At 32.9% G+C, this 12,162-nt stretch overlaps 3 protein-coding genes and 1 long non-coding RNA gene across 5 annotated transcripts; 3 read left to right on the forward strand and 1 right to left on the reverse strand.

The window, feature by feature from the left end:
• The first annotated feature begins 1,141 nt into the window (after positions 1–1,141).
• Positions 1,142–4,646, forward strand: LOC149618183 (glutamate receptor 2-like). Its single transcript, XM_089855249.1, has 8 exons — positions 1,142–2,133; positions 2,206–2,306; positions 2,407–2,467; positions 2,531–2,692; positions 2,859–3,030; positions 3,193–3,416; positions 3,684–3,964; positions 4,191–4,646. Exons 1-8 carry the CDS (start codon positions 2,110–2,112, stop codon positions 4,534–4,536), a joined length of 1,371 nt encoding a protein of 456 aa, XP_089711375.1. The 5' UTR covers positions 1,142–2,109; the 3' UTR covers positions 4,537–4,646.
• A 166-nt stretch (positions 4,647–4,812) lies between these two features.
• Positions 4,813–5,574, forward strand: LOC149618184 (uncharacterized). The gene is made up of 2 exons (XR_016375441.1): positions 4,813–4,971; positions 5,214–5,574. It is a non-coding gene; the product is annotated as an uncharacterized LOC149618184 (long non-coding RNA).
• LOC149618185 (uncharacterized) lies at positions 5,547–7,338 on the reverse strand. Its single transcript, XM_089855254.1, has 6 exons — positions 6,626–7,338; positions 6,145–6,212; positions 5,966–6,076; positions 5,849–5,890; positions 5,734–5,778; positions 5,547–5,675 (listed from the first exon to the last, which is right to left on the reverse strand). The coding sequence occupies exons 1-6, from the start codon at positions 6,828–6,830 to the stop codon at positions 5,649–5,651; spliced, it is 498 nt and encodes a 165-aa protein (XP_089711380.1). The 5' UTR covers positions 6,831–7,338; the 3' UTR covers positions 5,547–5,648.
• Positions 7,339–8,294: 956 nt separating this feature from the next.
• LOC149618186 (uncharacterized) lies at positions 8,295–12,117 on the forward strand. Of its 2 annotated transcripts, none has more exons than XM_089855252.1 (16): positions 8,295–8,550; positions 8,648–8,700; positions 8,828–8,929; positions 8,988–9,014; positions 9,075–9,104; positions 9,162–9,188; positions 9,259–9,298; positions 9,360–9,406; positions 9,477–9,593; positions 9,659–9,724; positions 9,803–9,817; positions 9,885–9,924; positions 10,017–10,057; positions 10,127–10,240; positions 10,307–10,372; positions 11,677–12,117. In XM_089855252.1, exons 1-16 carry the CDS (start codon positions 8,460–8,462, stop codon positions 11,740–11,742), a joined length of 942 nt encoding a protein of 313 aa, XP_089711378.1. In that variant the 5' UTR covers positions 8,295–8,459; the 3' UTR covers positions 11,743–12,117. The 2 variants fall into 2 exon arrangements, with proteins under 2 accessions (XP_089711378.1, XP_089711379.1); XM_089855253.1 differs by having other exon boundaries at positions 12,028–12,117.
• The last annotated feature ends 45 nt before the right edge of the window (positions 12,118–12,162 follow it).

The following is a 12,162-nucleotide window of genomic DNA, read 5'->3' on the forward strand; positions in this document are numbered from 1 at the left end:
GACTGAATTAAAGGCAAAAATAAAAGAATTTCCTTATGTTGAATTTTCCAACCATGGTTATGTACTTATGTTACTGTGTTTGTCAGGTGCAAGATGTCAAACGAGCATAAAGAAATGTCACTTGCATAAGCATTATTGCTCAGTAGTTGCAGGTACTTAATATGAAAGATTTAAGGCGCCAAGGATATAGGCCTACATTACGAATATTATCAGTTGCGCAAATAAGAATTAACAAAACTATCTAGGTCGTTTAGTCCAGATACAAATTAATCTATATAGACATAACTAACTATGGAAGTATCATTGAAAAGAATAAAATACAAAGATATATAATAGCAGAGCGAATGCAACAACGACCAATAATTACGATGGCAAGCCATTCGTCAAATTTGTGCTGATTAAATAAATCACACTTTTATAAACTTATTTCAAATATTTCTATAGAGAATTCTGTTTATATAAACTCCTTTAATTCGTTACTCTAAGATAAACTACTTCATATATTAATTAGGGTTAAGGGCGTGGTTTTGAAACGCGATGCTAAATTGAATATAAAAGAAAGGACAATAAGTAGGATTTATATACATAGTATCATATCATTCAGGCTAGGAGACTTTAATTAATACCATTTACAATAAAAGGCCAGGCTACTTGGCGCTGCACTTTTTAACGCCAAATAGCCTGACCTCCTGCGGTGTAAAAGGTATGGTATCAACCCTCCTAGTCTAAAAACTACGTATAAATAATGCCCTATCTAAAAAACATACAGCAATATGAACAAATACAGAAATAAATAAATAAATAAATAAATAAATAAATAAATAAATAAATAAATAAATAAATAAATAAATAAATAAATAAATAAATAAATAAATAAATAAATAAATAAATAAATAAATAAATAAATAAATAAATAAATAAATAAATAAATAAATAAATAAATAAATAAATAAATAAATAAATAAATAAATAAATAAATAAATAAATAAATAAATAAATAAATAAATAAATAAATAAATAAATAAATAAATAAATAAATAAATAAATGAAATACACTTCTGTTTACTGTTGAATACACGCGATATTCCGACTAAATTTAATAATTAAAATTAACCTACAAATCAATCCGATTCATCAAAAATTTACATGTTGACAACGAAAATATAATACATTTGCCAGATAAGTTGCATATGAGCAGTGAGCGCAAAAACTTGGTCCGTGATAACAGATACCGTAAGATATGACCCAGGTAAGATACGCCAGTTCTTGAAATGTAAGTTAACACCGCGAAACTTTGAAATAGACTATTCCAAAAATTACTTGCAATGAAACTAACGCTCAGGGGCGGAAGGCCGCCCTCTTTAGTCGATATACTTCACTCTAAATTTAGAATTATAAAATCAAAATATTTTTATTCAAAACGAGTTTAACAAAATCGATTTAAAAATTAATGCTGCCCAACTTTGTTCAGTCGTTTCGTTTCTCGAACTTAAAATTAAGCCGCGTTTTCACGAGACCCGTTAGAACCGTTTTGGAAGGGCTGTTAATAATATAAATCTTTCCTGGTTGAGAAAATGCAGCTACTATTTTTCAAAACAACCTGGATTAATACGACCTTATCAAAACGGTTCCAAATATGTACATACGTATATTGTGTCAAGGCGGCTTTATTGATTTCCCATATTTGTACCAAAAACTCGTCCGAAAAACTTTGTATTTCCAAAACAATTTAAATACATTAATCAAGTATTTTAGACTATTACTATTATTACTTTGTTTTGACAGAGTTTTTCCCATAACAAATCTAAATTATATATTTATACAGAATCATTAGTATTTTCATTATATTATTTCCATGTATGCAATCTAAAACAGCTAGTCATCGAAGCTAAACGCATTCGCTCACGAAATATTAACAGCGTAGCCATGTATCCGTGAAATTAAATAGGCCAGTCAGTCGTTGGTTAAAATGTCCAGCGGTGTTTCATTTACTTCACTAAAAATATTTCAAGTGAAAAGACTTAGCTAAAACACTAAACGTAGCCTATAAGGTCGATAAGGTTCTATTTTTGTCTGTGTGGTGTTTTTCTCGCATGGTAGTCGTACAACATGATAAGAATTCTAGCGCATCATGTAAGTACAAGTGCAAGTAGTTCAGTAATTAACAGTCTCAGATGACGTTCAGTATTTGTACCTTGTTTTAAGGCGTTGCCATGGATAAATTTAAAAATAAATGGGGATCAAGTTAAGGTGGATGGTAGATTTCGTACTCTGTTTTCTTACTTTGAAAATGTTTTTAACGTCAGGTAATACACTCCTGAAGTAACTTACGAACACCATAAGTTCATAAGTTTATAAACTTATACACCAAACGTCTAACGCCTAATTATTTTTTATAACTAATAGTCTGGATCTACCAAAGTATGGAAACCGACTTGATAATATTTTAAAAATGATAATTTCAAATGTACAATAATACGATTACAAATAATTTGTCATAGTTCTAATCTAATAGTGATTTCCCCCATAGGAATCCGATGTATTACTTCATCCCATGTTAATAAACGAAAACAGGGCCAGTATCTATGACGTATCAAGCGCCATCGTATTAACCTACAACAAAATCCTTTCAAATGGAGCTAATGAGCAAAATAATGATAATTTTTTATCCATGAACAACGTTGAACTTCACGTACAGTTTCTTTATAGTTTTTAAGTGGCTTGGTTTGCTTCAAATTTTCTATATTGGAATTTTTTTCCCATAAAGCAATGTTTGGCTTTATTAATGGTTTCAGTAGCTCAAATTGTAAAGTTATTAATTTGAGCTAATTACACTTAATTATTACTTAATGTAATAGGTTTGGTTGATTTTATTGATGTCACTAATGGGAATTACCGTGTTATATTACGTCACTGATAACGTTGAAAATAGGATGTATCGTTTTATTAACGATATAAAATCAGCGAAAAAAGAAATTTATAAGATGTTAAAATATCTGCTGGCATTTTCCGCTATTTTCATATTGCAAGGTTCGTTCAAATTTAGTATACAGGGTGTTTCCGAAAAGGGAGGACTGAAGTACATGAGTGGGATGGTTCTATCAACAATCCCACTGTTGTACGTCATACCATGGTCATACCAACTACGATTTAAGCTACGATGAATTACCCATAATGATAAATATATTTCAGCCATACCAATGAGCAGATCACCCCGATGTTTGGGATGTCGTTCCCTAATTTTTTCATGGACATTCGGCTTGTTCATATTCGTCAACATTCTATTGTCATTTGTGGTATCTCGCCTAACGATTAATTCTCAATCTGAACAAATTGATTCACTCGTAGACATTCTCAAATACCCTAAACTAATTCCTTACGTTCACGAAGGCAGCGAATTCGCCAAAAACCTAGAGGTCAGCTTAATTACGTCAGTTTATTTGTTATCAGAGACAAATAAAACTCTCCGAAAGTGAAACTATAACAAACTAAACCAGTTAGGAATAAATACAGCTACTGGGAATCATTGTGTAACCATATAGTCCATGTTGATTTCTATGAAATCGTGTTCAGTGGGTATACCGGGTCCGCCTAGATGCGTTGAGAAAATTGGTGGCTACGCAATTATTCCTAGTAGCTGTATGTATCCCTGAATAAACTAATAGCGTATGACATCATTTCAGCGTTCCTCGGACCCCAATATTCGCCGTTTATGGAAAAAGATTGGCTCTCACAAAAGCTTGATTGAAATTCGGAAATTTTCCAGTAAAGATGTCATGAAAAACATCTTAGACCGTAAAGCAGTTGCCATTTCGTACCAACAACACCTCGAATACTTGAGTGCCGCTTTTTGTACCAATGATACCGCGTTCCATTTTAGCGTAGAGAAATATTTCATGTTTCCCGCATGTTTGATTATGAGGAAAGGCCTGCCTTATAGCTTTAGAAAGAAACTCAACGTATGGTAAGATTCACTTGGAATTCCTTCAGACCACGGAAGCCTCATCTATCATTAATACCACCATAAGTTCAGAAGATATGTTCCATTCCATAAGTACTGAAAGTCTCTCAGTAGCATTACGAACTTGTATAGGTAGTGCCATTCATACTTATGGAAGGAACATATCACTTATAAACTTATGGTGGCACTATAATTCCAATTAGCTGTATGTTAATATAATTCTTGGCAGTATTTTGACATTTCATCAAAATGGATTCATGATACCGGTCCTGAAAGGTCCACCTTCGAAAGCCAGTGTTTGTGTTGCTTCAAAATTAAACCACGAAGATGACCAGGTCAAACCTCTGAGTACCAGCGAGCTGATTGTTAGCGTGTACGTCTTGATAGTTGGTCTTGCAATATCAACGCTGGTGTTGGTCTTTTTTGAGCAAGGACCCGAATTGTTTAATTGCCATAAAAGTCAAAATAAACGGCAGAAGATTAAGAATACAGAAAAACATCACCACCCTTTGAACCGAAGACGCGGGTTAAGTCAACGCAAAGGCATATTATCATTTCATTTTAATTGTAATTAACAGGACTGGTTTTAATAAAGTATAAACGTTTAAGTCAATTATTTGTTTGAAACTATGACTGGCAAAATACTGAAAATATTGATGACAACGTAGACCAGGCTTTGAGACGTAGAAAGGCTTTGCCAATGGTTTAAACTTACGATGATAAGAGATTTCCGAATATTCTAGTTCTAGATAGCGTTCGAACTTCAAGATTGAATTATGCCTCGAGGGTTGAAAACAAAATATAAAAATGACTAAGCAGAATGTTTATGTCTAGATTACGTGCCTATACTGAGTGATAAGTGGGATGATTGCGCACAAAATGTCTTTAGGATATATAAAGGAGTAGATCGTGATAAGAAAATCATAACAACTCCAGCTTCCATCAAGTCAAAGTCAAATTTCTAAGCTTGTTTTCAACGTCGTGAATTACTACTACTACAGATATGGCCGGTAAGTTAACAGAACTTTTTAATTATTTTAATTAGCTTAGGGTTATTAGAATATAGTTGTGTTCTTCCAAAAAGGGTTAGGGTAATTATAGGATCGAAGTACACGAGTGGGAATGGTTGGTTCTATGGGAAATCAATCAATTTTGAGTCGACAATTATGTAACTTTATACACTCAAAATTGATTTCCCATTCTAAGACCTATTTAAAGAGTTAAATTCAAATTCTTTATTTTAAAATTAAAGATAACAAAGTTTGTTGCGGATCGACTACGGTTAAATGCTGCAAATTGGAGGAAGATTGTTGCAGCGTCTCAATCGAATGCAAGGGAGGCGAAAGTTGCTCCTACGATTTCGATTGCGATCGCCAAGAAGACGGTACTTGCAGCTGCAAGACAGTCGTCTATTGCAAAAGGGACAATGAAGGAAATTGCCCTTGCAGCGTTACTCTTAATTGCAAGACTAAATGCAAGGGAACCGTCGAATACAAGTGCACTTAATAATACACCCGTAAGCTCTGAATTTTTAAACTTATGATGTAATATGTATCATAAGTAAATTTTAATGTGTAAATAACCCAATAAAGTTTCTTAAAAATTAGAGCAAATGAGTGGATTTCTTTAAACAAATATTTTATTTTTTTAAACAAGAAGTATAGTTATATAAGTACATCATAAAACATTACATGAAAAGGCTCTCCATACAATGCTGTAATATATTTAATTCTAAATTAATCATAGTTAAAATTAATTACTGGTAAACTTACACCGAGTTCTTTCCATTGGGCCAATTCCTGTTCGGAAGGTTTCATCTAAAAAAATTGACATTACGCGTAAAATAATTTTAAAACGGGAGGTCAAAGGTCGTAAGGGTATACTTACATTAGCCATTTTACCCTCTTCGGTTTCGAGACAAGTTACAAACTAAGTGAAAATTAACGAAAAACGAAACTTAATTAGGCCTAAACAGAAATGACTATTAAATAATTATTTAGGTACCTTATAAAATATTTCTTTTTGTTGATCATTACAACCATTTTTAACCAAATCAATTTCTTCGACTTTACTTTGGTTTACTTCCATTTTACAATAATCCCACATTTTCTTCATCTATTAACGATTAAAACTATATAATTATTTAAATTAAGTCTAAATTAATAAATAAATAAAGATAAGACCTTCTCTGGCGCGTTTTGACTAAAACATTCAACTGCTCGACTTAATATTTTGGTATCGGAAACTTTATCTGAAATTATCAATTAACAAAATCTAATTACCTAAAAACATATTATAGAAATATACAGCTGTATAATAAGTATCAGGGATAGATTCAACTTTAGAAGTAGGAATGGAGAACGGTTAGTATTTACTTCGGTTATTCCGACTCATAGACCACCCAGTATAGAGCCCCTCCCTCCAACACGGATAACGAAAAGTTTAAATTATCTTATTGGGTAGCTCACTTAAACTACGTTTTGATGACGTTGCTGACGGGGAGGGCGAAAAATACGTAATTCCTTTTTACCTCTGTCGCTATCACCCGCCTCTTCTTTCATAGTGGAAGGGGGTCCGGGACTTTGACGCTTGCCCAGATATTACTCTGTTCTCCATTCCTACTTCTAAAATTAAATCTATCCCTGACAGTACCTTAAGACTTACCGCAAAACTTGACTCTCATTTTCTCTTTCATTGCCAAACCATCATCTTTCATTGGCATACCATCGGTGTACTTATCCGGCATCATTCCCATATCATCTTTGTCCTTCATGTCCTTCATGGGCATCTTATCTTCGGCCCAAACCGCGTAACAACCGACAAAAACTAAAGCTAACGCGAACCGCACGACGAAATTGCAACTCGACATGATTGTAACTTAGTGGATATTTTCAACAAGCGACGTATCAATCAAGGTATGACCAAGTAATGAAGTTTGAAACCTTAGCGAGTCGCTATTTATAGCCTGGACAGTTTTTTTTTGTCAAAGCAGGATTTGGTTAGGTGTAACATATCCGTTAAGTTAAAATAATAATAATAATTGAATCACCTTGGCTTAACTGACCAACGAGGAAATATATCAATACGTTTTCAAATTGGACTTACAAAGAGTTTTCAGAAATAAATTAAACCAGAAGTATATATAATACTTATCTTTGAGAGAAGTGTACCACCCACAAAGCGGGTATCGTAATTATAACATGATTCTTCCCTCAACATTTATTATAGCAAGGTTAATTGCTAAACCGAATCACATACGCCATGTAAATAGTTAATTCCTCATCATTACTATATCTATTAGTGCTGGTTAACTATTTGGCAAGGGGCATGCACGAGCTTGTGTGTTAATTTTTGTTACAGCACGTCAATTAAGACAATCAAGGTTTGTTGGTTAATTGATTGCTGTATTGGGATTTAGTAAATATACCAAACAGTTATTAAATACCAAACAGTTATAGTTAATTCACCCTAGCACGGTGCAATAGTTATATACCCATCTTAATTAAGTTTGATGAGCGGCAGAGCAAATTAACAAAAAGGGGTGGTTACATAACTAAAGCATTAAGAGGATACAAGTTATTGCTAAACTTCTAGTTAATTCACTTTCATTTAACTAGTATTTGGTCTTTATTGAATAAACAGGAAGTTGGATATATTTACAATACGCCAAAAAAGATACTTTTATTAATTATAAAAGTGCAATTGACAAAAGATCTCGTTTCCCCATTTCAAAGTTCTAAACAATTCAACACCTCCCTTATAAATTTGAACAAAATTGGAAGCCGAAATGGGACACGGAAAAATTTGAACTCTTTTTTTTTTTTTTTTTTTAAATATGAAAAAAACCCCAAGTTGTGATGTCACCCATCAACATAATAGCTTCATACGAGGGACTAACCACTCCGTAAAACACTTCTCCAACCTTCATGATAACTTGTGGGTTAGGGGTGGGCTCAATCAAAATCTAAGGGCTGGTCATAGAAGTTACCACCGAATGGTTCTAAACCAAACATAATCAAGCTCAACAAACTCTGAACAAGGATCATTAAGCTGAAACCCAATGTAATTAAACCATTCTTTAATGGTATAAAGTTAAACAAAAATTATTGATAAAGTAATGGCACATCACTGCCTTACACCGCGTTATGTCCTACGGACAGTTAACGCGTCATGCCACTACTTGTATAAAATTGACGTAATTTGAAACGTGCATCTCTGGTTTCGTATTACAATTTTATTTTTGGAATTACCCCATATACAGGTGTGCAAGTATTAAACGTGAAATTATTTGCTAGGCCTAAGCAGCTAAACAAATCTTATTGAATATTAAAAAGTATAGTTGTATCATCAAACATTACCTTTCTTTTATACCAGAAAAAAAAACTTAACAGAGTTGAAGTGCATATGGTTTAGCGTAGTAACTAACACTTTCCCACTTTTTAAGATTACGCGTAATTCTAGTAATTAACGTCTAGTTAAGGAAAGGTGTAATTCAAAAATGAAGAACGTGACGTATTCGATGATATGTTTATTGGTGCTGGTTTTACAAGTGTCTTGCATGGGAGATTATTTCATTAAGATGTTTTGCCGTATGTTAATTTAAAAAAATCTTTATTTTTTTTTCAATAAATTCAGTATTTTTGTTGGAAATTAATTTATAAGTAATCTGTATTTATTTATTTATAGATCCTAAGTTTTGGGATTTTACAAAATGCGTCAAGAAAGAAGGTGGAAAGGACGTAAGTAGAGGTGTTAAGTCGGTGATGGACTATGGTCAAGTGTTGGGGAGACAATAGGGGCGCCTTTCACTCAATTATATCTAATTAAATTGGCAGAAATAATCATGTTTAATTTAATTCTAATTAGGTTAAAGAAGTTATGGAGGAATGCAGTAAGAAATTGGTTCCGGATGATAACGAAAAAGTTTTCTATAGATCGCTTTGCAATGATTCTCATAATCGTGATATGGTGCGGTAATTAATTAATTAACTTAATTAAGTCAATTAAATATTTTAAATTATTTCAGTTTCTAAGGTGTAACTACGAAGAAATTGTAAGTGAAGTTTGTTCAAAATATATAATCTTTTGAAAATTTTATTTCAAATAATTTTAGGCTAAACGTGGAGCGTTTGTGTTGCCGACTGTAAGTAATTATTGATTAGTTAGTTTTAATGTAGATTAAATTAAGAATTAATTTCAGAAATGTATGAAACTGGTGGAACTTAAAGTAATTAAATCTATAAATAAATTACGCTTTTATTTAATTTGAGCCTGTTAATTAATAGTTAATTTTGTAGGCGACAGACGCTGGGAAGAAAGTTCAAAAATATCTTTGTGGTAATTAAGACTTAATTAATTTAATTTAATTAAATCGACATTAACGCCTTGATTTAATCAGATGACGTCGATAGATTAAAGTGTTTCACCAAACACGCTCCTTACGAAGTAATTAACAATAGTTCCCATGATCTCAAGAATGAATAATTACTACTAACTTCTAATTAAAACTAATTAGGATTTAAAAATTATGGACATTTGTCAAAGGAAGCTGTTCCCCGAGGTAACCCGAAAGGAATTTCAAAATTTCGTTTGTGAAGTCAAAGACCAGTTCGATTTAAAACGACTCGCGGACGTAAGTACAAATTAATTAATTTGAAATTACTTAATGAAATTAACTTAAAATTAAATAAAATATAGTACAAAACTTGTTGGGGTAATAAATTGAAAGAATCTGGTCGACCCGTACCACCCAGATACGCCATTGTGAGTGTTTTGAGTTTGCCTAAGTTACAACTAATGTCCATTAATTTAAAATATCTATATTTATTTATTTGTCTATAGGAATGCAAACTCATCGTAAGTTTAAAATATTTTTCATTTGACCTTGAACCCTATTTAATTTTATGGTGAATTATGACCTCAGGAAAAAGGAGCCGTTATAAAATGGTGGTTATGCGATAGAAGTAAGTTCAAAGTTCATTGACACCCTTAAGCCTACGCATAGTATTTTTAACCAAGGCTTAACTTTCAATAACTTTATTTAAACTCATATCAGGGTCAAGGTACAAGTGTATTAAGGATAATCTTCCAGTAAATGTAAGAACGTATCGATTACAGGCAAATACCTCAAGTACTTAACAAAGAAAATGCACTTACTTTACTTAGATGACCGTTGAGGTTGACCAATGCATGCACGAGTTCTTCCCAAAGGTAACCGATGATGACCTTTCCACTATTTGCGACGTTAATACCGACGAAGTTGAAGAAAAAATCGGCAGAGTTAGTTTAATTTGTTTTGTAGTGCGATTTTGGACTTTATAATTAACTGATTTTAATCAAAAACAGGTAACCGGATGTGCCATTCACGCATTCAAGTTGAAAAATCCCGGCATGGCTCGCGTCTTCATTACCGTAAGTTGCAACTGCGTTCAAAATTCAAAAGTCCGCTTAAAAAATGCTTATTTCCCGCCCTGACTGCGAGTCAAGACGTTTCTTGTCGTCTGCTAGCTCTTTGTCGCCATGGAGTAGTATAATTAGAAAGCACGCTAGAGCCTCTTTAATTAAACTTAATCCACGTGAAAGTCAGTGAAATTCGCATAAATATCTTATTAATTTATATATTTCAAGTTAAAAACATCTCCTAATAATATCATACGTTTTTCAAGGGTTCCGTAATGCCATAAGTGTTCTGTAAAAAAACCCGCGAAATCAACCCCCGTTTTTTCCCCGCGCAAACTTGGTCTATATCAGTCTTGGAAATAAGGATTTTTTTGAAACTAGTCCTCGGGACCAGTGACCCCCAGCGTCTACAATATTAAACTGGTCCTTGGGACCAGTGACCCTATCCCTAATTTATTTTTTACTAATCCTATTGAAAAATTAAGGGAGTATTTCGTTGACGCACAGCCCATTCGATCGGGCTATAGATGCAAAATTATGTCAAAAATCAGAGTTAACTCCGTCATTGGGGGGAACACCGGTTTTTGGTCCTAATTTTGAAAATACTGGTTGAAATCTTTTGAAATTTTAATGAGATTTGCAAAATAATGTTTGGTATTTTTGTGCAAAGTTTTTCTCTTACAAAGCTTTTTGTAACAACATTAAAACGAAAATGAACCATAATTTAATGGCTTAGTCTCAAACAGTTTAATTTTGTTTCCTTCAGCTTCACTGGTTCGAGTCTCTTGAAATTTGGTGAAAGGCATATTTAAAGGTTTTGAATTATTGTGGTAAATTTCGAACTTTTAAAACGAATAGTCTTTTTCCTAAAATTTCCCTAAGCGACTAAATAGGTTGTAGGATTATGCACAAGCACAATTTTAATGAATTTTTTGGAAGTGAATTGTTTCTTTGAAAACTTTGAAACTTTGCATCATAACTTAAAACCGTTCAATGTGCCTCTCACTAAAATTTCAAGAGATTCAAACAAGTGAAACGGAAAAACTTATTAAACCGTTCCAAGGCCAAGCCCTTTAAGTAATGCTAATTTTCGTTCTAATATTTATACAAAAAAACTATAGAAGGGAAACTTTTTAAAATTTCCAAAACATAGCAAACGCTGTTTTGCACATTAAAATTTCAAGAGGTTTGCACCAGTAGTTTCAAAATTAGGGCAAAATAACTGTGTTCCTCCCATAGCCGGTCATGTTAAAAGCTGGCTCCTTGGATTTTTCGAGCGAAAAAGCCCATAATTACTAACACGCGCTTTTACATAGGAAAAAAATTGTGTGAAGCCAAAGCGTGATCGAGTGGCTGTGGTTGTAGCAAGGAAGGCAACTTAGGCAAGAATGAGAAAATGTCAAGGCTAGGAGACTATATCCATGGAGTAGAAATTTATAATGACTAGAATTTTTAAACTGGTCCCTCCTGAATTTTCATAAAAATTCTCAATTAATAAACTGGTCCCAAGGACCAGTAACCCCCGGATTTTGAATAAAAAAACTGGTCCGATCAATTAATAAACTGGTTTTTGACCTGTGGACCTGTGCTATTTCCAAGACTGGTCTATATTTACTCTGTTCTTTGCGCATGCCCATAGCGATAAAATTTGGCCTATTTTTTTCTAGAAATGCTAACGAAAAACCAGTGACGTCCTTGACAGAGGTCATCGTATTAGATGTATTTTTATTGACTAATAAAATAATAATTAAATTCCGTATCTTAAATTATCTAATTAATACCTAAAAATAAATAAAAAATAA

Source organism: Phalangium opilio, unplaced genomic scaffold (assembly GCF_054372755.1).
Source record: "Phalangium opilio isolate 3A_F unplaced genomic scaffold, DU_Popi_V2 ptg000209l_1, whole genome shotgun sequence".
Lineage (NCBI taxonomy): Eukaryota > Metazoa > Arthropoda > Arachnida > Opiliones > Phalangiidae > Phalangium > Phalangium opilio.